Here is a 27140-nt window from a genome sequence, read left to right on the forward strand (position 1 = left end):
ACACACACACACACACACACACACACACACACACACACACACACACAGTGAAACCAAATATACCTAGCTAGGGCCAGTGAGGTGGCTCATTGGGTAAAGATATTTGCTGCCTAGCCAGATGACTTGAGTTCATTCCTTTGAACATGCATGGTGGAAAGAGAGAAACTACTTTCAAAAAATTTCCAGGGCCTGGAGAGATGGCTCAGCAGTTAAGAGCACTGTCTGCTCTTCCAGAGGTCCTGAGTTCAATTCCCAGCAACCACATGGTGGCTCACAACCATCTATAATGGGATCTGGTGCTCTCTTCTGGCGTGCAGGAATGCATTTAAATAGAGTGTGTACATGTATAAATAAATCTTAAAAACAAGTTGTCCTCCTGTGTGTGTGAATGATAGTATGGCATTTACATGTACACACACACACAGAGAGAGAACCAACATTTCCCTCGCTCATTTTTGTTGTTGTTGTTGATGTTTCTTGAGACAGAGTTTTGATTTGTAACCTAGACTAGTCTCTTTTGAGATAGAGTCTCATGTATTCCAGGCTGTCCTCAAATTCACTATGTAGCTAAGGATGACTTTTGATTCTCCTGCTTCTGCGTTCCAAGTGCTGTTATTACAGATGAACAGCCCACATCTGTTTCATGCAGTTGTGCTGATAGAACTCAGGGCTTTGCACATGCTAGGCAAGCACTCTACCAGCTGAGCTATATACCCGCTCTTTTCTGCTTTTCTGTTTTGTTTTGTTTGAGATAGGGTGTTACTGTTTAGTCCCAGGTGACCTCAAACTCAAAGATATCTGGCTGCTTCTCTTTCCTGGAAACTACAGTCATAAGCCATTATACCCAATGTTCTAGGCAGGTCTTGAACTTGTGAATCTCCTGCCTTCACTTTTCAAATGATAGCCTTACAGGCAGAGACTCCCACAGCATTCTTGTTTTGCTGGTTGTGTTGTGTTTTATTGTGTTGGTTGTACTAGGGAACAGGTTTAAGACTATACTGTTGAGTTGCATTGCCAGCACTTTAAATTTTTTTGAGTGTTTCTGTGGTGAAATTGGTTAGATTGTTCAACTGTTTAGACATTTGTTTTGGGGCTGAAGAGATGTTTCAATGGTTTGTTTTGGACCTGAAGAAATGGCTCAGTGTTTACACACTTGCAAGAGGATCCTAGTTTGGTTCCTAGCATCCACAAAACACACCATAGCTCTAGAGTGTCCAGTATGCTCTTCTGACCGCTGTGGACACCAGGCCGGCACGTAGTGTACATACACACATGCAAGCCAAACACTCACACGTAAAATAAAATACATCTTTTTTTCAAATATACAATTTTATTTTGAGATATGATCTCGCCAAGTTGATCAGATTGCCCTTAAACTTCTGACTTCTCCCTCTGTCTCCCAAGTAGTTGAGATTGCAGACATGTGTTATCGTATGTGACAATTTTCTTCCCTTACAAAGCTGAAAACATTCCATTGTATGGCTGGGCATGGTGATACATGCCTTTGATTCCAGCTCTTGGGAAGTAGATGCAGGTGGGATCTTTGTGAGTTCAAGGGCAGCCTGGTCTACATACTGAGCTCCAGGCCACCTAGGGTTACATAGTGAGACCCTATCTTAAAAAAAAAAAGTCCCATTGTGTATATATAGCACATTGATTTATTCATGTATCTGTCAAAAGACATTTGGGTTGCTTCTGTGTCTGGAGATTGTGAGAAATGATGCAAGTATCTCTTTGAGATCTTACTTTCAGTTAGAAGATATGGTCAGAAGTGAGGTTGCTGAACCTTTCCCCTACCTGGTAATGAGTATTGAATTCAGGGCCTCCCACATGTAGGCAGAGTACCTCCCCAGCCTTTTCAAAGAAGAACGGGGCTGGTGTGATGGCTCAGGGGGTAGAGGTATTGTTGCCAAGCCGGACAATCTGAGTTCCATCTCTGAGTCTCATGTGGTGAAAGGATAGAATGAGGTCTCTCAAGTTGCTTCTATATCCGCAAGTGCACCATACACATATACACACAGTATAAATGCAATAAATAGATGTCAGAAAAGAATTTTTTAAAATAAGGTGGAGAGCAATTGAGAAAGACATTTCGCATCAATCTGCGGCCTGCACATACAACTTCACGGGCTGCTGCCACAGGCTACTGCGTCAGGACATGTACATCCATCCATAGAGCGTATTACTTACTGAATGCTTTCCCACAAGCGCACTGCCTTTTTGCCTGTTGGCTATTGCCCACCCTTTGGGGTACTACAGGAAATCTTAGGGCATAGAGGCATAACCATGTGCCCAGACTTGACTGTGGTTGTTTGTTCAGGACTGGACATTAGATTTTTGATGATTTGAATACTGTATGGAAAGAACAGATACAGAAATATATAGAGCAAAGCTGGGCAGTGGTGTCCTTTAATACCAGCATTGGCGAGGCAAAGGCAGGCAGATCTCTGAGTTCAAGGCCAGCCTGATCTACTGAGGGAGTTCCAGTATAGCCAGGGAGACACAGAAACTCTGTCTCAAAAAAACAAAACAAAACAACAACAAAAACAAAAGAAATAAAGACATACATGTGTTAACCTACATGTTGGTTATGTTGAGAGGAGCTGCATACATACCATCAGGATCCATTGGTCATTCCCTTACACTCCTGTGCATGTAATGGTAGCCACCAGGCTGGGGTTGTGGTTTGCCGAGGCTCATAAGAGCTCAGTGTGGGATGAATATCTTGGATGATAGGTTTTTAGTTTTTTCTTTTGGATGCCCAGAGTCCACAGCCACGAGCTTCAGACTTGTCTTCCACGTCTGCTGAAATAATTACTGAACAAAGCAAAACAGTGTTGTATCCAACCAGGAATTACCTACCTATCAGTAGACATCACATTTCCCTCCATTTATAATGCTCATTTTGAACAAATCTGTTTTCTTTTCTGCCCTGAATCTGTTGGAATATTTTACCTAAGTGGGAGGATTACCTATTTGATTACATACAGTGAGCTGAGTGGATTTTACTTTCCTGTGTTTCAGATCTTCCTCTCTGGGCTTTTTTATTCTCTAGTTCTAATTTTGTTTGCTTGCCATGCTTAGTTGTAGGAGATAGCACAATGTCCCCAAAGCCATGGTTTGTTGTCAGTATTGTGGTTATTGGCTAGACAGTGGTCATCAGAAATGTAATAAAGATCATCTGTGTGGAGGGCCCAGTGTCCAGGACTTACGAGTGTCTTTTGATTCCTCTGCAGGAGCTGATTGACCTTAAGATGCTTCAGTGCAAGAGAGTTGTCAATGGTAAGCTCAGCCCTGGCCTCAGGGTTCTGTGTGTGCCCAGCTGGCTCAAGCACAAGTGTCACTGCCCTTGCCCAGGAGCCTTCTTGTTATATCATGTAATTGCATAGATCACATGCTCCCTCAAGAGCAGTCACTGCCCTTCAGTTGCAGGGACAAGAGCCCATTTTTGAGGTTCAGAGGTTCAGTTCATTGGTAGAGTGCTTGCCTAACATGCTTGGAAGGTTTGATCCTCAGTATTACAGGAATACATGCATACATACGTACAAACATATATAAATAATCAGTTGTGGAATGCTGTTCTTGATAGACTTGAAATCAGAGAAATGTCCATATTTCATAGTGTAGGAAGGACCTCAGGGGCCCTGGAGTAAGGATAACTTTAATACTGGGCCTAGCTCAGGTATGTGGTAGATGTGTGACCTCGGGCAAACCTCATGTCTTCTCTCCATCTTGGTTTCTTAATAGTGAAATGAAAATCCTAAGCCTTTTACTTCATTCATAGAGCTGTATTATGGCTCAAAGGAGAGAAAGTACCAGTAAGTACTTAGCACACCTTAGGCTCCATGGGCTGGAAGTAGTTGTGATACACTGTGACTCCCTTCTGCTTTATTGATAGGTAGATTATGCTTTGATTAGTGTTGTAATCCCTAAGGGTCTAGAGATTTTGTTTGTTTTCTTAGGCTGTCCTTGAGCCTGCTGTGTAGTGGAGGATGACTTTGAACTCCGGATACTCCTGCCTCTACCTTTTAAGTGCTAGGGTTATAGTTGTCTAGTACTGTTTATTTTACATTCATATTTTATTTTGTGTTAAGAAAACTCAGAGCCGGGCATGGTGTTGCATGCCTTTAATCCCAGCCCTTGGGAGGCAGAGCAGGCTGATTTCTGAGTTCTATGCCATCCTGGTTGACATTGTGAGTTCCAGGCTGGCCAGAGCTACATGAAAGCCTGGAGAGATGGTTTAGTGGTTAAGAACACTGACTGATCTTCCATAGGATCTGAGTTCAATTTCCAGTACCAACATGGTAGCTCACAACTGTCTATAACTCCAAGATCTGACACCTTCACACAGACAGACATGCAGGCAAAACACCAATGCACATAAAATAAAAATAAAAAAAGAAAATAAACTAAGTAAATAAATTTTAGTATTACTGGGCCTGAAATAGTAATATATGCCTGTAGCCTCATCAGTTTGTCAGGAGGATTAGGAATCCCAGGCCTGTTTTTGAGGCCTTGTCCAAAATAAATTTTAGTATTGCAGCTCTATATAACCTAGAAAATAAAATGCCCCAGAATCCTACACCTAAGTGAAAATCACAAAAGGGGACAGTGTATATCTTTCTATGCATACAATTCGTAAACTGTGTGTACGTAAATGTGAATTTTTATATCTGTCTTTCCGCCCCAGGGCATTCTGCCTCACATACTGCTTTGCCACTTCCTTTTCTGCTAGGACATTTTTCTGCGTTAGAAACTATAGGTGACTATTACTAGAAGGGGTGTCCTCAGCTCCTTAATGGGATTTTCCAGTATTTTGCTGTTATAATGCTGCATTATAAGCACAGCAGTTTTGTATGCTTCTTAGACATTTTCCTACTATCTTTGGCTATCACTGTCAGGAATCAACTACCTTTCTCAGCAAGTCATCCCTTTACCCTACCTTTTAGAACTGTTGTTCGGTATTCACCAGAGAGGACACCCAGATATGAGTTTAAGCCAATAGAAAGTCTTTATTAGCCAGCCAGTGACTACACTGGGTGTTTGGGATTTCAGTGTAGCCCTGAGCCTTTCTCAGAGTGAGCTTTTAAGCACAAAAACCATGTTCTGGAGTGACATAATTCAGATAACAAGAACAGTTAGCCAGAAGCAGAACTACAGAAGCTACAAAAGCAAGATTAGTACATTTAGAGAATTTCCTGAACTGTGTATGGACTTCGATGGATTAGATCTTTGTTTTGGTAGGTAGTACTGTCTATGTGCTAAGTTTTACAGCCTGAATAGTTCTTCCATCATGGAGTAAGTGGTGCTAAGGTTAACTGCTATCTGTTCAGTGCTAGGATGTTAATAATAGCTTTCATTTGTGGATGTGCTTTACATGCTTTAAAGAGCTCTTGTAGTTTTAAGATAGTCTTTGTCATAGATGTATTCGATCATCTGCCATGTTGGATCTTTTTCTTGTAGTAATCTTCTTTGATTTGAAAGTACTCTTTATTAGTACTTACTAAAGAGTAAATGAAAAATTTATATATAACTATTTTAATATGTAACTTTAAATAGTATACATAACTTTATATATAAAACTTTTAATATATAACAGCATGTGTATGTAAACATATACATAATAGCCAATAGCAGTATGATTTCATGCCTGAATAAAGGTTATCCAGGGCTGGGGATACGGTTCAGTGGTAGAATATTTGCCTACCATGTGGGAGGTCATTGAAAAAGACAAAGAAAGGCTGCCAGGTGTAATATACACCTGTAATTCCAGCATTGGGAAGGCAGAGGCAGGAATGTCCAGACTTCAAGCCTTGGGCTACACAGGGAGACCCTCTCTCAAAAAGAAAAAGAAAGAAAGGAAACAAAAAACAAGAAATAGAAGAAAATTTCTAATGCATGTATTTTGTCCCTTAAGCTCACCTCAGCCTTTTTGTAATTAGAAATAGTATTAGAGTGGTAGACAAATGGGTCAGTGGTTAAGCACACAGGCTGCTCTTGCAGAGGACCCAGATTCATTTTTCAGTATCCTCATGGCAGATCACAACCATCTATAACTCCAGTCCCAGGGGATCCAGTATTCTCTCTGGCCTTTGAGGGCAGGAGGTGCACAAGTGGTACACAGATACACATGTAGGCAAGACACCCACACCCATAAAATAGAAATAAAAAATTTTAAATGAAAGGAAAGAATCAGTGTTAGAAACATTACACAGTACTTTATTGCTATGCTTGGAGCTATTTATTTCTTTCTTTATTTTTAAGGTGGATTTTTTCTGAGTAGGCCTGGATTTCCTGGAACTCAGTCTGTAGACCTGTAGGCTGGCCTTGAACTCAGACCTGCCTGCCTATGCCTCCTAAGTGCTGGGGTTAAAGGCGTGTGCCACCATCACCCAGCTCTTGGAGTCACTTTAAACAATGAGAGTACTAAACATAAAACAACAACAAAAAGAATGCAACGAAAGGCACTAAATGTGACCTTTTTTTTTTCTTTTTAAATTTTGAGACAGTGTCTCAGGTAGCCTAGGCTGGCCTTGAACTCACTGTATCTGAAGATGAGTATGAACTGCTGATCTTCCTTCCTCAGCCTTCCATGTGGTGAGATTACCAGTGTCACCATCATGCCTAGCTCTGAGGGATACTATAGTATGAAAACAAACAAGAAGAGTATCCCTTTGTTTGACCTCAGCTGGGAAAGTCACTCAATTTATTTTGTTATATTTTATCTGTCTATGACTAACTAGAAATATTGGAAGTATTGATATGCAGGTCATAAATAAATAAGTGAATTTACAAACATTGCGACTTCAGGTAATAAGGAAGGTCGACTGAAATGCAGTCCATCTCCACTCATGCTACTTGGGCACTACATAATTAAGAAATGATAACTTGACATCTGGTGCTTTCTTCTGGTGTGCAGACACACATACAGGCAGAATACTGTATGAATAATAAATATTAAAAGAAGAAATTATAACTTTGCTGAACCTTAGACTGCTACTTTCTAGAGCAGTTTGGGCTCAAGTTTCACATATGTTTCTTTCTCCTGATTAAAATGCTAATAGCATTTTAAAAATTATGGAACATTAACTGTAAACATGTCATTTATCAAATAATTGTAAAGTGAACTACCATCACTCTGAAAACACACCATCATCAGCAACTCAAAAGCTTCCCAAGAACATATTTCTGTCTTTAAGAAGAGTATGTATCTAGAATCCACAGTTTTCCTTCCTAGGTTATAGTTTTGCTGTGGCTTCCAAGGCTTAGGCTGGGTTGAACTTGCATCTTAGCTGTGTGGTCAAGTGTCTGTTTTCTTGCAGAGGTGCTTGGCACAGTGGACTTCGTTGCTCCTGATGACCGAGTGGTCTTTCGTACCTGTAAAAGAGAACAGAGCAGGGTGGTCTTCCAGATGGTAAGAGACACTTCCCACCTCAGTGGCTAGAGTCCTTCTGAGGCTCCCTGTTCCCTGAATTTCCTAATTCCTGCTTATGTCTGCCAGTGTTGAGTGCCTGTAATACGCTGGCCAGCGGTGGCCAGTGGTGGTGTTCTGTAATTGGCTTGAACATTTTTCAGAGATTTGTTAGTGATTGGGCTCACTGTTGGGGACTGTGGAAATTAAGCTGTTGCAGTCTGTTCATGCTTCCAGTCTCAGACTTATTTAATTATTAATTAATTATCTGTTTGGCATGACTTCTATTAGGATTGATTATCCTGGCCAAGTATTTGTTTTTATGTAGTACATAACAAAGGACTTAGGTTGTCCTTTTCTTTTTCTCTCTTTCTCTTTTTATTTTTGTGTGTTTTCAAGACAGGGTCTCTCTGTGTAGTCCTGGCTGTCCTGGAACTTGCTCTGTAGACCAGGCTACATAGAGGTCCAGCTGCCTTTGCCTCCCGATGCTGGGATTGAAGGCATGCGCCACCATGCATGGCTGGACTGAGGTTTTCTAAAGAGTAGTTAAGATATATGTTACATAGGTAATTATACTATAGCTTTTCTCTTTTTTTTTTTTTTAAATTTTTCTTTTATTTTTAAAATTTTTTTGAGACAGGGTTTCTCTGTGTAGTCCTGGCTGTCTTGGTACTCACTCTGCAGACCAGGCTGGCTTCAAACTCAGAGATCCATCTGCCTCTGCCTTCCACGTGTTGGGATTGAGGTGTGTGCCACCACTGCCCAACTAGCTTTTCTCTCTTTCTTTAGGTATAACTTGGTGGTTTTTAGGAGTAGCTCCTGAATGATGCATTTAGATACTTTAAAAATTTGATAACAATGGGTAGACAAAATACATCATAAAATGTTAATTATAGAATTGAGTGATGGGTATCTTAATATGTGCCGCAGTTTTTTAAAAAACTTTTTAGTGTGTATGTGTGTGCACATGTGTGTAGGTTAGAAGTTGACGTTTGGTATCCTCCTTGATTGCTGTCCACTCTGTTGACTGAGGCAGGGTCTCTTGCTGAACCCAGAGCTTGCTGATCTGGCTAGTCTAGCTGGTGAGCTTGCCCCAGGGAGCCTCTGTTTCCACCTCATGAGCACTGAGATTATAGACAGGCTGCCACTCTGCCCTTCTTTTAAAATAAAGTTTTATTACATTGCTTATTTGTGTGTGTGTGTGTGTGTGTGTGTGTGCGTGTGTGTGTGTGCGCGCGCGCGTGTGTGTGCATGCATGCGTTTGTGCCATAATGCATTTGTAGAGATAAAGGGACAACTTGCAGGAGTCAGTTCTCCTACCTTCTGCGTGCCAGGAATTGATCTCAAATTGACATTCTTGGTAGTAAGCGTGTTTACCCACTGAGCTGTCTTGCTGGCCCCCCACCTGGTTTTTATGTGGGTACTAGTGATCTAAACTCTGACCTTCATGCTTGCACAGCAAGTACTTTATCTACTGAGCCACCTCTCTGGACTCTGAGTTTATTTTTTATTTTATTTTATTTTTTATGTATGAAAGTAACCATGATATTAATGATATTTTCTAGGCCTTCCAAGTTCATCTTTTAGCATTGTTGGTGAACAAGACTAGTGTACTGGTCTCTTTTTTAAAAAAGTGTGTGTGTGTGTGTGTGTATAATTTTATTTTATGTGTGTGGTGGGTGTTTTACATGGATGTATGTCAGTGTGCCATGTATGTGTCTGGTGCCTATGGAGGTCATTGGATCCCCTGGGACTGGAATTATAAGCTTGTGGGTGCTGGGAATCAAACTGGGATCTTCTAGAAGAGCAACCAGTGCTTTAAACTGCTCAGTCATCTCTCAGCCCCAAGTAGGCCTGACTTTTACAATGCTGGTACCTGCATATGCATTCATGTACATATGTGTGTAAGATACCAATAGGTGTGTTTGTCTACATGTGTGCACTTGTGTCAAGACAGGTTGATGTAGCTTCTTGTGTTCCCAGGGGACTTCAGACGCAGAGAGAGCCCTTGCTGTGGCCAGGCTTGTGTAAGTTCTTTCCTCCTTGGGAATGCCTTGTCTCTTCTGTAAGCTGTGAGACCTTCATGTTTCTAGCAACCCATCTTTTGCTTTCTAGCCCCTTTCTGTTTTCAGGTGAAGGGTATTGGGTTTCTTTCTCTGTGGTATCTGAAGGTTAGCCTGGGACTCTTGTCTTCCATTACGAGATACCATTATGGCGGTATCTCAGAGATCCTCTATATTGAGCCCCCATTTTAGTGTTTATTCATGGGTTTCCCTTTCCAGGGATTCTTCTGGGAATCCTGAAGCTTTACCCTTCATGACATGTAGATAAGGGTCCATTCCTTGCCAAGCCAGCGGTCAGGAGAACAATTTATGGTTGAAGTGGTAGCCTTTGGAGTTTCAGCAGAGCTCAGCTGGAATTCTGCTTTGCTGGTTGCCAACTGTGTGAACTTAGGTAACTTGAGAACTTGGTTCTCTTATTTATAAAATGATGCTTACCAACCTCTGCCATTATAGGAAACAGCAAATGAAATAATGTATGTCGTGTCTTCCCAACATGTGGCACATCATCAGTGCTTCATATGAGTGCGTATTATTGATGACAGTTAGAGTAGGAAAGAACTCAGGCCTTAATTGCTGTAAATCAGACTGCTATAAACCAGTGGATGAGTGAGGGTCCTTCTATATCCCAGAATTATTTGGAGTAAACCAATCGTGCAGCTCAGCAAATGAAGCTAGTCTAATATAAGGATCACAAGCACCACCAGCACCACCACCTCTTCCTCCTCTTCCTCTTCCTCCTCTTTTTTTTATCTTACGTAGCACAGGTTGGCCTCAAACATGTGATCTTCCTGTTTTCTGAGTGCTGGGATTACATGTGTGTGCCACCATACCTGGCTCAGTTTAGTAACTTTTACAGAAGGTGAGCGCTGCCGATGGCTCCGTGCCCATACCACCTCTCTCCGTTGACAAATGGCTTCCACTACCCCAGTCAAACAAGAGTCTTAGGATGGAGTTCAGGGTTGCTGAGTATTTGGAATAGCTGACACGACCCTCAGAGTAGTAAAGTCCCCTACATCCAGATTACTATGGATGTGGATTCGTTATGTCTTTCTTCTGGGCTCAGCTCACATAAGGCAGTTGCGGCTGGGAGACAGGCTTCTTTACTGATTTTCAGCTTTTGTTGTTGAGATTTTCGTGTGTTTCACGGGCCCAGGAGGCCGAGGGGATTCAGGAGCTCAGAACCCTTTAACGCTCATCTAATTCTTCCCTCAAGTAGAATGTTTACTACCTTTTCTCTTTTATGCTTTTCCAGAGAAAATGATGTGGCTGGTATTGATGTCAACATGGGCTGTCCAAAAGAATATTCCACCAAGGTAAAGTGATTTCTTTATATTCCTTGTAATTATACTGTGCAGAGTAAATGAGGCTAACTATTACAGCACCTGGCTCTGGGCTAGACCCTGTGCTGGACAAGAAAGATGATCAAAGGGATGTTATTAGGCTAGGAATGGTGGCACACACTTGTAGTCTGAACTTGCAAAGACCAGGGCAGGAGGATGATGAGTTGGAGGCTAGCCTGAGCTACAGGATGACCTTGAACTTCTGGTCCACCAGTGCTTATCTCCCAAGTGTTGGTATTATAGGTGTTACCACCACATTTATTTGATGAGATGCTAGGGATTGAACCCAGGACTTCATTTATGCTAAGCAAGCATTCTTCCTCTCCAGCTCACTCACTTTATTCCTAACAAATTCAGACCTTTGCAGATCCTATGGGTCAGCAAACTGGCTCAGTGGGTAAAAGTGCTTGCCACACAGGCCTGATTGCATTAATTTAATCCCTGAATCCCACTGTGGAAGGAGATAATCAGCTCCTAATTTTGTCCTCTAACCTTCATACATATGCTGTGGCATGCACATGCCCCTCCCCACACACCATACATATACACAGTAAGAGCAAATAAAATTGAATTTATAATGATCCTCCGTCTAGGGCTAGAGAGATGGCTCAGCAGGTAAGAGTGTTTGCTGCTCTCTTAGAGGACCTGGCTTCAGTTCCCGGAACCACGTCAAGCACTCATAACCACCTGTAACTCCAGCTCTAAGAAACCTGAACCTTTTTGGGTTCCAAAAAAAAACCCCCCAAAAAACAAACAAACAAAAAAGACCAAAAAAAACCAAACATGCCTACACATGTGGCATACACACATGAACACATACATGTTTGAAAAAAAAAAAAGCTCCCCTTTCTATTTCCCACCCATGATTTATTAAAGTAACTCATAGCAGCTAGATAATCTAGTTTACAACTGTAATCTTGGTTCTCAGGCTGAGGCAGAAGGATTACCATGAGTTCAAAGCCAGCCTGAACTCATCCAGGATTATATAACATAATCCTGTATCAACAGAACAAAACACAAAGTAATTCATACTATTTCTAATACTTAAAAAATATAAATAATTTTGAAAAAAAAAAAAAGCAGGAAAGTTATGGGTAAATAAGCTTATCATCAAGAGACAGCATTTGGTAGGAGTGATGGCTCAGCAGGTAAGGGCACTTGTTACCAAGCCTGACGACCTGAGTTTAAACCCCAGCACTCACATGTGGAAGGAGAGAACTGACTCCTGTTAGCTGTCCTTTGATCTCCAAACATCATACACACACACACACACACACACACACACACACACACACACACACAATCCTGAAAAGTTAAAAGAGAGAGAAAGAGCCATTACTGTCACTGAATTGCTGGTTTTTTAAAAATTTTTATTTTTTAATAGGATCTATATGTGAAGTACAAGCTAGATTTGAACTCACCACTATGCAGTAGAGGCTGGCCTCAAACTCTTGATCCTCCTGAATCAGCTTCCTGAGTATGTATGCCACTCTGCTCAGGTGGACCCCTTGTCTTAAGGACACAGTAGATGGTGGGCTCAGTTTGCTATGACTCTGAGATTTTTTATGGGGGTGTGACGTCCTTAAAAATAAAATTTGCAGTGCCCATTTTTAGGTTGATACATGGTTTTGCAAATAGGGCGAGAGTGAGTGTTTTTAGGGTTCATCACATTCTGATTCCTGATGGGGTGTGCACAGACAATGCTACCTTCCTCTGTGGTTAGGGAAATAACAGTTTCTAGTGGGCCATGGCTACACTGTATTGCCTTACTGTGGTTATGACCATCTCCTAAAATCATTAGGTCTTCTCTGTGCTTCTCCTTAGGGAGGCATGGGAGCTGCTCTGTTGTCAGACCCAGACAAGATTGAGAAGGTAAGTGACAGTACAGTCCTCAGACATGCTGTGTCTCTGCCCCTAGTCGAGATTCACTGAAGTCTCCCTGGATTTTCTACTTTAAAATTTGTTTATTCTTAAGTGTTATGGGTGTTTTGCCTGCATAGAAGTCTGTACCGTGTGTGTGCAGTGCTTGAAGGTATCACTGGATCCTTGGGAGGTGGCATTACAAGTGGTCATGAGCTACCTGATGTGGTTTCTGGGAACTGAACTTCAGTCCTGCTGGGAACCCTTCAGTTAGCCTTCAGTACTCTTGATTTCTGTAAAAGGCTATAGATAGGGTCACGTTCCCTGAGAGCCAGAGGGCCTGAGAACTGGGATACAGCCTCCTCTATTTTGACACTTTCCCTTCCAGGATGATCAGAGAGCAGAGGGCAGATCACTCTGGATAAGGCAAGCTCAAAAGTCTGTGTGTAAAGATGGCCAGGCCTCTTCTACCGGGCTGGATGAGCATAGCTGGGTATCCCTTGCATTGATCACATAGAAAGGGTATCACAGTGTACTTCCCATCCCTTGCTCCTCACCCTTTCTTTTTTAAAAGAGATTTGTTTATTGTTTATTTATTTTAAATATTTATTTATTTTTTATACAATGTTCTATCCACGTGTATACCTGCACACCAGAAGGGGACACCAGATCTCACTATAGATGATTGTGAGCCACCATGTGGTTGCTGGGAATTGAACTCGTTGACCGCTGGAAGAGCAGCCAGTGTTCTTAACTGCTGAGCCATCTCTCCATCCCTATTGCTTATTTATTTATTTATTTATTATATATTTGGTATTCTGCCTGCATGTATACCTACATGCCAGAAGTGGCCACCAGAACTCATTATAGATGGTTATGAAGCCCACCATGTAGTTGCTGGGAATTGAACTCAGGACTTCTGGAAGAGCAGCGAGCAGAAGCTCTTTTAACTTCTGACCCATCTTTCTTGCCATTCTTTTAATTTTTTTTTTGTTTTTATATTTTATTAATTACATTTATTCACTTTGTATCCCCCTGTAGCTCCCTTCCTCCTTCCCTCCCAATCCCACCATCCCTCTCCCTTCACAACCCATGCACCTCCCCCAGTCCACTGAGGGGAGGTCTTCCTCTTCTTCCTTCTGATCTAGTCTGTCAGGTCTCATCAGGAGTGGCTGCATTGTCCTCCTCTGTGGCCTAGCCATTTTTTGAGATGGGGTCTTGCTATATAATTCTGGCTGGCCTGTACTCGTTTTGTAGGTCTCACTGACCTTGAACTCTGAACAATCCTCCTGCCTCAGCCTGTTGAGTACTGGGATTCCAGGAGTGTACCACAATGGCCTTTGAGAACAGACCAGGCCAGGGTTATATGAGGCAAGTTGAAGTTAGTCGCTCTTTGTTTCCCATCCTTTGCAGAGTATACAAATGGGCTTAATACAGGCCAGGAGATAGGTTGGCATTTGCTACCCAGTGCTGTGGTCTGTGTGGGCATATGTGGTTAACAACTTTGCCTTAGCACTGCTTTTCTTCCCTAATTTACCAGCTTTCACCTTCTTCCTGTACTGACTCTTTTGTCTTCCTTTTCCTCCTCCATCCCCACTTCCTTGCCTGAGTTTTGAGCCTCATGGTATTTCCTATAGACGTGAGTGACTTTGCAGTCAGATCCGACCAGTGAGAGCTGCTGTGGTGTATGCTGGTTGTCACAGCTCAGTCCTATGTAGTCATCATTTCAGGGATCTCTGGGGTGGAGGGGGATCACTATGCTCGTATCTTCTTTTCTTTTGTTCAGCCTCAGATAATGTTCCTTTAATCTATTGTTATATAATGCATCTTTGCTGTTTATAGAATAGTGTCTTTTCAGTGCACATTACAGTATTATTTCATTTGTTTTCAAAGTCCTTTGAGGCAGACGTGGCAGGCATTTGTACTTTTTCACTTTCTCTTTCTCTCTCTGTCTGAGACAGTGTCTACTTGTGTTGCCCACGTTAGTCTCAGACTCCTGAGCCCGAATAATTCTCCTGTATTAACACTATGCTTTAGTTAGGTTTCTAATTCTGTGAAGGCAACTTAAAGAGGGAAGGATTTTTTTATTTGTTTGTTTCGTTTTTGTTTTTTTGAGACAGGGTTTCTCTGTGTACTGTTGGCTGTCCTGAACTCGCTTTGTAGACCAGGCTAGCCTTGAACTCACAGAGTTCTGCCTGCCTCTGCCTCCCTGAGTGCTGGATCAAAGGCATGCACCATCATACCCAGCTAAGAGGGAAGAATTTAATGGGCTTATACTTACAGGGGGATAAGCATCCATCATGGCAGGAGGCATGGCAACAAGCTAGCAGGAGCAGGAAGCTGAGAGATCATATTGGGGACATTTCTCCTTTAAACTACCACATACCACCAGACCACTGTTATTGTTTGGATTTAAAAAAATTAAACTAAAAACCCAAACTAAACAAACAAAAACAAATAAAAACCTAAAACTGAAATTTAAATAGATAAAAATAGAATAGTATATTGAAGATGACTTGTGTGTGGTACATATATACTTGAAATCCAACAATTGGGAAGAGGAGGCAGGAGCATCAGGAATTCGATGTCAAGTTGGACTGTATAAGGCCTTGTCTCAAAAGACCAAAAAACTCAAAACAAAACAAAATAAAAGGGGCATGGAGAGATGGCTCAGAGGTTAAGAGCACTGACTGTTCTTCTAGAGGTCCTGAGTTCAATTCCCAGCAACCACATGGCAGCTCCCAATCATCTATAATGAGATCTGGTGCCACTTTTCTGGAGTGCAGGTGTACCTGCAGACACCACATATACATAATTAATAAATAAATAAATATTAAAAAAAACCAGAATAAAAAAAAAAGCACAGAGAGAAAAATTGCTAAAGATCCTCTTTCAAATATGTGGCAGACAAAGGCAACTTCAGAGCTATAGTTCTGTGGCCCCTCACCACAGCATTAGTGTCCTTCTCAGTGACACCTTGTGCTAAAGGCCACTGTGGCAGTTCTTAACTTTCTAGCCACAGTTCAGTAACCAGCTGGACTTTAGAGCCTGCAATCAGATGCCCCGTGCAGAATGGAGGGCAGAGCTGTGGATCTCAGAATGGTTTCCACACTTGCGTAAGGGATGCCTCAAAGCAGGTTATGGTTCACGTGTGTACATAGGAGTTTACCCTATTTTACTGACTTCTTAGGCCAATGATACTGGCTCTGACTCTGCCCCACTTTAATGAGGCTCATTTGGCAAGAGGCAGCAGTGAGGCAGTCCATCTCAGGAGCTTACTTCATTCTGCTACAGTCACATGGGATTTAGCTCATGGAAGGGAAGTTTCAGGCTTCCACAATGAAGTTAGATGTGAATTAGGAATATGGAGCAGGATTCCACTGAGATCTACACTGTACTGGCAAACTGGATAATGGCTGAGAGCTCTTTGGGTACTTTGAAAGTTTTTTCAAGATAAAGATGCTCATGTAGGGTCAAAAAAATTTGGAACTACATAATGATTGTGGCTTTACCATGTGAATAACTGAATCAGTTACACTTAAAAGTGTTTAAGCAAAGCATGGTAGCATACACCTTTAATCTCAGCACTTGGAATGGGGCAGAGACAGGTGGATCCCTGAGTTTGAGACCAGACTGGTCTACAGAGCAAGTTCCAGGACAGCCAGGGCTACACAGAGAAACCCTGTCTCAAAAAATGGGTCAGGAGGGAGGAGGTAGCAGACACTTACATTCTTAATCAGTACTGAAGAGGCTGAAGCAGGAGGATTTAAGGACATCCTACGCTATGTAAGAGAGTCCAGGATAGTCTCAGATATATAGTGAAACCTGTCTCCAAAACCAAGAAGTTGAGGGTGGGACAGATCTTATAATGACAAATTTCCCTCTTCCCTCCCTCCCTTCTTTCCTTCCTTTCTGAGAGGGGATATTATGCATTCCAGGCTGGCCAGTGGATCTGTTGAGGCAAGTCTGCCTATGGGTAAATATGAATGCTCCTCACTCAGATATGGATTTTCTCTCTGGTCCTTTCCCTCCTCTAGCAGGGACATGTGGCATGACTTAGATCCAGATGGTGGGGTGTCCATATTTCATGCTACCTACCACCTGGCAAAAAGACAGCCTCAGTTTGCCTGTTCCTCCCTCATGTGATCCTAGCAAGTGACTAGATCTTTCACTTTCCTAATTTCCTCCCTGATCTTTAATGTGCATGTGAACAGAAATACCTAGAAAGTGCCTGGAACTACTTAGAATAAATCAAAAGGAAGTTCTCTGAGGCGGAAGACTGTGTCAAACCACTTGGTATTTTGTCAGCACATTTCAAAGGGTTCAAAGTGAGCGCTTGCAAGGGAACCTTCACAGATATTGTTGTGAACCAGAAGTATTGGGCGACATGGTTTGCTTATTTATTGATTTGTGTATTTTGAGATAGGGTCTCATGTAGTCTGGCCTGACCTTCTACTCTTTAGTCAAGAATGACCTTAAACTGCTGTTCCTTCTGCATCTACCTCCTAAGGTATGTGCCACCATGCCTCGCTAGAGTGAGAATTTCTGTGATTTATCCTCATGGGTCTGGCAGTCCCTTTCCTTAAAGCACAAATGCCCATTTAAGGCTTACCAGTCTTACTCTGGGAAATCAGGTCTAGACTGCTGTCTGAGGCAGCACCTGGCCAGTGATCCTTCCTGCCTGGTCAGCAGAGAAGGTCTTGTTGGTGACCGGTCCACCTTTTAACAGTTATCTGGCCTGATATCCTGAGTGGCCTACCTTAGCTCTTAGATAAGTCCTGTTTTTATCATAACTGGCTCTCTGCTGCCCCCATCTGTCCAGAATCAAGACAAATGTAAGTGTTCCTGCATATCTGAACGCTGCTGCCTGGGCGGCACCTCTGCTGGTTAGTTCTTGGAAGAGGGCTGTTGAGATCATCTCTCCGCAGTGCCTGGCCTGAACTTTTTTATGTAGGAAGAAGATAGCAGTGCAACAGACACCAGGGTCATTTGTATCTCTCTTGATCTCTGATTCTCATGCTGCCTTGTCAGGCTTACCTCCTTGACTCCTTTCCTGGGTGACTTGATCTTTGTTTACAATCTTTTCTAATTATTGTATTAGAAGCACTTAAAATATGTTGAACGTGTTGCATTTCCCTTTTCTAGTTTATACATTTGTATATCTGACTTCTCAAAAGAGGGGGACTCATGAGGACAGGGCCTAGGCCCTTAAAGACCTTTCCTTTCTCATTCTATAGTACGTGGGATGACAGTTAGGGAATATTCCTTTTATTTAAAAAAGAGCCTGTCAGTTCCTGAGCTCATGCCTTTAATCCCAGCACTTGGTGAGGCAGAGGCAGACAAATCTTAGAGTTCAAGGGCAGCCTGGTCTACAGAGTGAGTTCCACGACATCCAGGGTTACACAGAGAAACCCCGTCTTGGAAAAAAAAAAAAAAAAGAAGCCGGTCATGTGTTCATAAGCAGGACTAGGCCTCAAGGTTATATTGAGTGTGTTGGGCAATGATTTTGAAAACACAGATTTCTAAGCTCTGTCCCTAGACACCTGGTCAGGAGATAAAGTGGTCAGATCTAAGAGTTTGTGTTACTTAAGCTCTCTAGGTGATTCTGCTGTTTTTCCTGGCAAAGAATCACTGTGTGTCACTCAGGACTGCATGCAGGTCCATGCACTTATTTCTTCATTCAGTGTATTTAACACACACACACACACACACACACACACACACACACACACACACACCACTCTATGTATCAGGCAAGGACTTGCCAGTGTTGCGATTTTAGCATAGAACAGAGGGAGAAGTCTTACTCCATAGAGTTTACATGTAAATACATACAACAGATAACAGCAAGTTCTCCTGGTATGCATGAGTCTTGTCGGGATGCTGACAATTGCAAGCAGTATAGTGGTTTGTTCCAGAAGAGACATGTTCCTGCCTACTCCTCTTTGCAGATCCTCAGCACTCTTGTTAAAGGAACACACAGACCTGTGACCTGTAAAATCCGAATCCTGCCATCGGTAAGGATGCATTTGAAGGTCTGTTCTCTCGGGTGGTGTTGGCTCTGGTGGTGGAACTGAGCCCATTTTAGGAGTGAGCAGCTCCTTCCTTGGGTCCTTAATGACCACCTTGTGCTGTAATCTCTCTTACCTAGCTGGAAGATACCCTGAAGCTTGTGAAGCGGATAGAGAGTACTGGCATTTCAGCCATTGCAGTTCATGGGAGGTGAGTGGTTGCCCTCTCAGTGATTGGCTGGCAAGGGGAATCCTCAGCCATCCTCATGGTCCCTCAACAGACCCCAGGTGACAAACAGCTTCCCCGAGTATTTAGCCTACCTCTGCCTAGCTCTCTAACAGCCTATGAATCCAGAAAACATTTTAACTCTGCAAGGGCTTGCATTTGTTCATTCACCGAGTATCTTTGTAGGCACAACTCCAAGCGTTAGAAACACAAGTGGAAGGAGAAGGGTTATCGCCTGCAAGATGTAAGTGGTAGAAGTTGTGCAGTGTGTTAAAATTGTATCACATAGGGGCTGGAGACATGGCTCAGTGGTTAAGAGCACTGGCTGTTCTTCCTGAGGACCCGGGTTCAATTCCCAGAACCCACATGGCAGCTCACAACTGTCTGTAATTTTAGTTCCAGGGCATCTGACACCCTCACACCAATGCACATAAAATAAAATAAAATAAAATAAAACTAGTTATTTTAAAAAATTGTATCACATAGCCATGAAGTAGTGGTTAAAATTAAATTTTGAATCTTTTTTTTCTTCCTTCCTTCCTTCCTTCCTTTTTTTTTTTTTTAAGTTCTGGGAATTAAGTCCAGGGTCTTCTACATGTTAGGCAAGTGCTTTATCACTGAGGTATATCCCTGGTCCATTTTTCTGTTTTTGGCTTGGTTTTGTTGTCATAAGACTCATAGAGCTCAGACCTGCTTCAAACTTGACACAGCTGAGGCTGGCCTTGAACCCCTGATGCTCTTGCCTCCACCTCCTAAGTGGGATTATAGGCATGCACTACTATAGCGAAGTCCTTTTTTCTCTCTCTCTTTTCTTTTTTTTTTTTGAGACAGGGGTTCACTATGCAACCTAAGCAGCCCTGAACTTTCAATCCATCTGCCTTAGCTTCCCAAGTGCTGAGATTACAGGCATGAGCCACCACACCCACTGAATCTCATTTTTCTTTCCACTTCATTGAGCACTGGCTTCTCCCTTGAATGACCCCAAGCAGATGGCTGTTCTTTTAAAGGCTCTGCCTTTCTTTCCTGCCCTTGTTGGACTGCCAGCTGTCCCAGTGTCTGCTTTAAACAGTTCTTGTATCTGTAGCTCATGTGTTCTCTATTGGAAACTGAGTCTTTTTTTTTTTTCCTTTTTTAAAGATTTATTTAATTTTTATTATGTATATGTGTGTGTGTCTCAGTGTAGGTGCTTGCAGAGTCCGGAAGAAAGTGTTGGATTCCCTGGAGCTGGAGTTCCAGGAGGTTGTGAGATGCTTGATCTGGGTGCTGGGGACTGAACGTGTGTCCTCCATTAGAGTAGTATGTACTCATAACTGCTGAGCCATCTCTCCAGCCACACACACAAACACACACTCTACCTCTCTCTCGCGTGCACGTGTGTGCGCGCGCGCACACACACACACACACACACTCGTATAGCTATGGGAGAGGGGTGCTCTCACTGTTGGCTCTGACTAAGCTAAATCTCATCGCATAGCCCAAGCTGACCTTGAATTCATGGCAATCCTCTTGTCTCAGTTTTCCAAGTACTGGGATTATAGGCATGCACACTAGGACCTGCTGAGCCAAGGTGTTTCTGAAGGCTGCTATCTTCTTGTCAAACTTGCGTCCTGTGCCTAGCATGCCCCTTTTTATATAATCCTGATTAGTAGGCTTTGTCAGTACTCTTATTGAAGGGAACTCAGGGGTTTTGTAGGAACAGCCAAGGTTGCTTCTTTTGCCTGTTACTACATTTTGGGGTATATCCTGAACAACATACAAAACAGTAAGGTGAAGCTGCCTGGATCCACACTAGGAGGGTTTGGAAGTGACAGATGCACACATCCTAGACTCCTTGCTGAGGCAGTGGGCTTTAGACTCAGTGGTCTATTTGATATCCCAGCACTGCAGTTTGCTGATTATGTATCCTTAGGGAAACCACTTAACCTCTGTAATTAACAAATTCCTCATTTGGCAATTAATATAACTACTGCTTGAACCTAGTTATTTTGAAGCTTTTATGCGATTGTGACTACACAACCTTGCAGACAATACTAAGGAAACTTACTTTTCCTGGAAATCAGAGGCAATTAGAAAACAAATTTGGGAGAGTTTAAGGAAGGATTTCCTGACCATCAGAAATTCAGGAAATGCAGTTGTTTAGTATGGTGTAAAAATCAGCTGCTGGAGATGTAAGGAATCAGAGGTACAAGCTGGATTGGCAGGCTTGTCTGAGAAATCAAAGAATAAGTATATATAGCTTAGGAGCTAGACTCAAGCAAGAACTGGTTAGTCACTTCTCCTGCTTGTCTTCACGAATAGCTTGGGCCAGGAGTCACTGTACATGCCTAAGATTTGCTTACTCATTCACAAGAACTTTCTGCTGTTGACCTTGGTAGGAAGGGGCCCTGGGTTGTGTCCTGCTTCTCCCGTGGCTTATGACGGTCATGATCTGTGGTTTACCCTAGCGGCCCCTGGAACAGGGCCTACCACATGTCAGGTGCTTCTCCCAAAGATCAGCTGTGCAACTTGGCCTCAGCACGGGCAGCTGTGTGGGAGTGGCCAGTCTGAGCAGTGGCAGCTGTTCCAGGTCCCTTGGGAAGGGCAGGGCTGGGGCTGTAGGGGTAGCATTTTTGTGACACTGTCTCTTATTTCTGGCAAAGGCAAGGGGAAGCCAGGGAAAAGAAGTGTGACCTTGGGAAGCAGGCCACCCACATTGTTCCTCTGCAGCTATGTCCCATCTTCAGACTCCTGAGAATTCAGCTTCACCTTCTCACTCTCTTGCCCCTTAGGACAGAGCTCTTCTCCATAGGTCAGGAAGGCCATTCCCTGTCCTAGATGACCACATGGCTGTCTGATCTGCTTGAGGTTTGCTAGGAAGGACAGTAGGATTTCAGGAATGATATGGCCTTTGGCCCACAGCCCCAAGGTCCCTTCTCTTTTCTTTATCTTTAAGGAATCGGGAGGAACGGCCTCAGCACCCTGTCAGCTGTGAAGTTATAAGAGCCATCGCTGAAACCCTCTCTATTCCTGTCATAGCCAAGTAAGCCTCCATTCTTTCTCATTTAGGTTCCACCTCATTCTATGTGCTAGCATAGAAAACTAGGGTGACACCATGAAAAAACTGATACAAGCCAGGCATGGTGGCACACAACTTTAATCCCAGCATTGTGGAGTCAGAAGCAGATGTAATTCAAAACTAGCCTGGTCTACATAGGACTTCTGGGACTGACAGGAGAGACCCCGTCTCAAAAAAACCAACCAACCAAACAAACAAAACCCAGTCACAACCAAAACAAACACAGGGATGGCGATTTGCTTAGCAGTTAAGGGTGTCTAATGCCGAGCCTGATCACCTGAGTTCAATCCCTGAGACAACTGAATCCTTCAGTTTGTCCCCTGACCTCCACTTGGGTCATGTCGTGTATTTCCCACCACATAGATGTAAAAGAAGAAATCCTTAAACTCACCATAGCTGGGCACAGTGGCACACACCTGTAATCCCGGCACTCGGGGAGTCAGAGGCAGGTGGACCTCTGTGAGTTTGAGGTTAGCCTGGTTTGCAAAAACGAGTCTAGGTCAGCCAAGGCTACACAGAGAAACCCTGTCTCGAAAAACAAAAACAAAACAACCAAAAACCCTGACCATAATGGAAAGTGGAGGAAATAGAGCAAAAATATGAAGCTGGGGAGTGAGGCTGACAGCAGTGTTTGAAGCTAGAGCTCAGGGCATTCTCAGGGTGGGCTAGGCTATTGGCAGGAATAAGAACAGGGGAAGTGAAAAGCTTGCAGAATCAGGCCTAGGGCAAGATGATATCTCACCTAGAGTGAGGTATGCAAGGTGCAGGGGCAGAGTGAGGAGTCTTAGCAACGTGACTCAAGGAACATAAGGCAGTAGTGCACATCTTTAATCCCTGCCCTTGGGAGACAGAGGCAGGTGGATCTCTGTGAATCTGAGGCTAGCCTGGTCTATATAGTTTCAGGGCAGCCAAGAAAATAATGATGAGATGTTGTCTCTGAAAAAGAAAGGAAGGGGGTACTGCAAAGATGGCTCAAAGGTTAAGAGCACTGGCTGCTCTTCCAGAGGTCCTATGTTCAATTCCCAGCAACCACATGGTGGCTCATAACTATCTAAATGAGATCTGGTGCCCTCTTCTGACGTGCAGACGGGCATTGTCTACATAATCAATCAATCTTTAAAATAAAGAAAAAGAAAGGAAGGAAGGAAGAACAGAAAGGATTAAGGGAGGGAAGAAGGAAAGAAAGATGGATGGATGAATGGATGGATGGATGCTGGGCATGGTGGAGCACATCTTTAATTTCAACACTTGGAAAGCAGAGGCTGGCAGATACCTGTGAGTTTAAAGCCAGCCTGTCACCTCAGGGTCCTCCCAGCATAGGTGTCTCTGGACTGAGTCTGCTCCTTGACTGTGGATGAAATAATTGGGAATAGAGAAGGTTCTTAGAGCAGCAGGGTAGAAGGAAGGGAATTGACCAGGCCGGGTCCCCTTATTTTCCACTATGATCATCAGTGAGTGTGTCCTTCCTGTAGTCTAGGATTTTGACTTAGTCCTTACAGGGTCTGTGCACAGCTTCTCAGATTGGAGTTTTTCCTGTGGCCCCAATTCCACTGTTTTGTTTTATGTTTTAGGCAGGGTTTTACTGTGTAGCCCCATGCTGGTCTAGAACTGGCTATGTAACCCAGGCTTGCTTTGAACATATGCTCCTTGTGCCCTAACCTCCTGGGTGCTGGGATTATAGGTGTATGTCATTGGGTCAGCTCATGGCTCAGTTCTGTACCTTCAAATATTCTTTGCCCTTGGCCATGTTTTAGGTAGTAGAGAAGAAAAGTCAAATTTCTAAGATACCCCTTCTATGACAGACATGGTTTAGGCTGTCTCCTCACTAAACAATGGGGTTTGCTCTATAATCACTATTAAAGTTCTGATAGTTGAAGGGACTTAGCTAAAGCCGTGCTGATAATGAATGGCAGATCTGGGACTCACCCTTGTCTGGAAATACTGGTAGGTTCCATTATGAAATCCTTCCATCCCCCTCCTGTTGCTTTTTAGTGGAGGTTCCCATGACCATATCCAGCAGCATTTGGATATAGAGGCCTTTCGACAAGCCACAGCTGCTTCTTCAGTGATGGTGGCTCGAGCAGCCATGTGGAACCCCTCTATCTTCCTCAAGGATGGCCTTCGTCCCCTGGAGGAAGTCATGCAGAAGTATATCAGATACGTAAGTCTCTGTACTTTTCCTTTCTTTTACTTTTTAGTTTTGACATACAGTCTCACTGCCCAGGCTGACTGCCAATTCCTTATTCTCCTGTCTCTACCTCCTCAGTGTTGGGATTACAGGCATGTGCCACCACACCTAACTTGAAAATAGTCTTTTTTTTTTTTTCCAAGACAGGGTTTCTTTGTGTATCCTTGGCTAACCCAGACTCCCTTTTTAGACCAGGCTGGCCTTGAACTCAAAGAGATCCGCCTGCCTCTGCCTCCTGGAGTACTGAGATTACAGGTGTGCGCCACTGTGTCCAGTGAGAACAATCTTTTCTAAACTAGTTTCTTTTCACTATAAGTGTGGTAGTTGCATTTTTTTTTTTTTTTTTTTTTTTAATAAGTGAGTTCATTGGGTATAGCCCTGAGATGCTGGGAGTCTCTACTGGGCTACACATGGACATGGGCAGAAACAAAGAGTTGTCCTCAAATTCTTCAGTGAGTTGGATCTGAGCAGAAGTTCCAACCCTCCTCCAGAGCAGTTTCCACCTTTCTTATCAGCCCCAAGTCTCACCAATGCCTGGGGTTATCTGTGTTCTCCTCAAGCTTTGACATAAGGGTATTTTTATGAATGTTAAGATGGGCTAGTAGGAGGAGGCATGTGTCCTGTTCTGGGAAGCTTCTGTCCTAGAGCCTCCTTTCCTCAGGGCTGCAGCCCTTATCCTCTTGGTTCTGGGTGTCCTGGTAGCTAGGTTGGTAACTGTCTAAGTCAGCTACAGACAAAGGGCTTTAGCTCAGCCCAGGTCAGCTGTCCAGTTCTTCTGGCCACCTGGCAAGCATGTGGCTAAGAAGACATGTTCAGCAGTGCTGAGCCTGCTTACTAGGTGAAAGGTGATGCTGTCACTCTTGTTCAGCCATCCTTTGGCAGCTTTCATGCGGGCGCGTTGTCACGGAGAAAAGGAGTAACCTCAAGCATCAACATTGATGCTTCTGGTGTGATCAGGTGCTTTCTGCGCCAGGCAGGCTGAATCATGGTCTGCCCCTGGCTAGGACTTACCCACTTATTCCACACTTTCTCCTGAGCATGCCGTGACATCTTCCTAGGCTCCAAAGACAGGTGTAGAGGAGAGTCTACAGTAGTGTGGGGGTGGGGTTGAGTGCCTGAGGGGTCTGGAGGCCTGGCTATAAAGTCTTTACCTACTGCTGCTCTCTTGCCTTGCTTCTAGCTGTGTGAGCATCCATAGTTTTATTTTTTGGGGAGTCATCTTGCTTCCCTGGGCTTCACTTCTCAGGCTATAGAGTAAGGTAGCAGCTGTACCTGTGTTTTTATAGATATACAAGTTGATAAGTAATGTGTATGAACATGCTTATAGATGGGGTTGTGCTCCACCCATGTAGGGGAAGCTGGAGAGCGGTTTGTCAACATAGGGTTGATCCTGGTTGTAATGCATAGAAATCTTACCCCTGTCCTAGGGCTAGGTTTGCCCTGCCAAAATCTGGTGTGTTCCTTCTCCCTGCCCTGGAGATACTCAGCCTTAGGTTCTGAGTGGTAGCTTGTGGTGTCTGTGTGTTTCTTTATACTTTTATTCCTCAGTCAGACTGTCTTGGTGGGTATACTGGTGAACATGAGCCTTAGTTTGGCCCTTAACCTTTGTACGACAGCAGGAGGAACAGATGGCAGGGTGTAGGTAGTTCTTCTGTGGGGTCACATGGGCTTGGCTAATTCCCTCTTAAGAGTTCCTTTCCTTCCTGCCGGAGGCTACCTGAGATCTCAGCGTTTGCTGCTAGCTAGTGAGCTCATGGTGGTTCTCCTCTCAGGCAGTGCAGTATGATAACCACTACACCAACACCAAGTACTGCTTGTGCCAGATGCTGCGGGAACAGTTGGAGTCGCCCCAGGGAAGGTTGCTTCATGCTGCCCAGTCTTCCCAGGAAATCTGGTAAGAGTACGGTGGTCTCTATCTATTCTTGCACACTTGATCCAGGGTTGATCTTGATCCCTAAGCTTATTTTGCTGAGCGACCAGGGACGCAACTTCTGAACGTATATGTGTAGGAGTTTTGCTTTGTAGAAGGGTACTTTCACAGCTTTGAAGCCTTCCATTGTTCGACAGTTTTAGTAGCTAGGGTGCTATTATAATAGAGAAAGGCAAAAGATAGGCCTGGGAATTTTTGAGGAAGAAGTTTTTCTATTAATGGGTCTTTTGCACGCCAGACTAAAAAACAAAAACAAGAGCAAACAAACAGAAAAGCCCGAGTGGTCAAGAGGGACAAGGCTTGCTGGGTGATGGTAGTGCATGCCTTTAATCCCAGCACTTAGGAGGCAGAGGCAGGTGGATCTTTGAGTTTGAGGCCAACCTAGTTTATAGAGTGAGTTCCAGGAAAGCTAGGGCTACACAAAGAAACCTTGTCTTAAAAAAACAAAAGAGAAAGAGAGAGAGATGGGGTGAACTTTAGAATGGAGCTCTTGACACATGCCAACATCCATTATACTGGTGAGAAGGCTTGGAGCTTCAGATCTAGTACAGCTTCAGATCAGGTGGTTGACACATGGAGGTTTTGGGCAGCTTAACCTCATCCCAGCTCTTTCAGCTTCCTGTCTACTGTCGCTATAAGTCAGATTTGGGTCCTCTGCCTTTTTTTTTTTCCCCTAATTTACTTATTTATTTGTTTGTTTGTTTGTTTGTTTAGTATGCAATGTGTGTTTGCATGTACACGTGCACTCCAGAAGAGGGCACCAGATTTCGTTTCAGATGGTTGTGAACCACTATATGGTTGCTGGGAATTGAACTCAAGGACCTCTGGAAAAGCAGCCTGTGCTCTTAACCTCTGAGCTATCTCTCTAGCCCTGGGGTCCTCTGTCTTAAAGGTTGTTTCTCCTAACCTTGGCTGCCTGTACCCTCCATCCTCTAAGGCTTTCTGAATCATACTTGCCTTCAGTGATCCATGTGTAGGGTTTTTTCTAGAAGCCAAAGCTCTTCCAGAAGCCTTCTTCCCTCCTTTGCTTGTGGTGCTGGTTCTCATCCTGTCCCA

General features: G+C 43.5%; 1 protein-coding gene across 2 annotated transcripts in view; it reads left to right on the top strand.

Annotated features, from left to right (window-relative positions):
• Dus2 (dihydrouridine synthase 2) overlaps positions 1-27140 on the top strand; it is a 38472-nt gene that overhangs the window by 7104 nt on the left and 4228 nt on the right. The window contains exons 3-12 of one of the 2 annotated variants that reach the window (XM_055621162.1): positions 3237-3282; positions 7323-7414; positions 9395-9438; positions 10727-10787; positions 12639-12686; positions 18626-18691; positions 18826-18896; positions 21844-21930; positions 23959-24127; positions 25927-26048. In XM_055621162.1, the coding sequence (XP_055477137.1) occupies positions 3237-3282; positions 7323-7414; positions 9395-9438; positions 10727-10787; positions 12639-12686; positions 18626-18691; positions 18826-18896; positions 21844-21930; positions 23959-24127; positions 25927-26048 (806 nt within the window). The remainder of the gene's footprint in view (positions 1-3236; positions 3283-7322; positions 7415-9394; positions 9439-10726; positions 10788-12638; positions 12687-18625; positions 18692-18825; positions 18897-21843; positions 21931-23958; positions 24128-25926; positions 26049-27140) is intronic. The other variant, XM_055621163.1, reaches the window with a different exon arrangement.

The sequence above is a fragment of the Psammomys obesus genome, unplaced genomic scaffold, assembly GCF_907164565.1.
Source record: "Psammomys obesus unplaced genomic scaffold, mPsaObe1.curated_primary_1811, whole genome shotgun sequence".
Taxonomy (NCBI): Eukaryota; Metazoa; Chordata; class Mammalia; order Rodentia; family Muridae; genus Psammomys; species Psammomys obesus.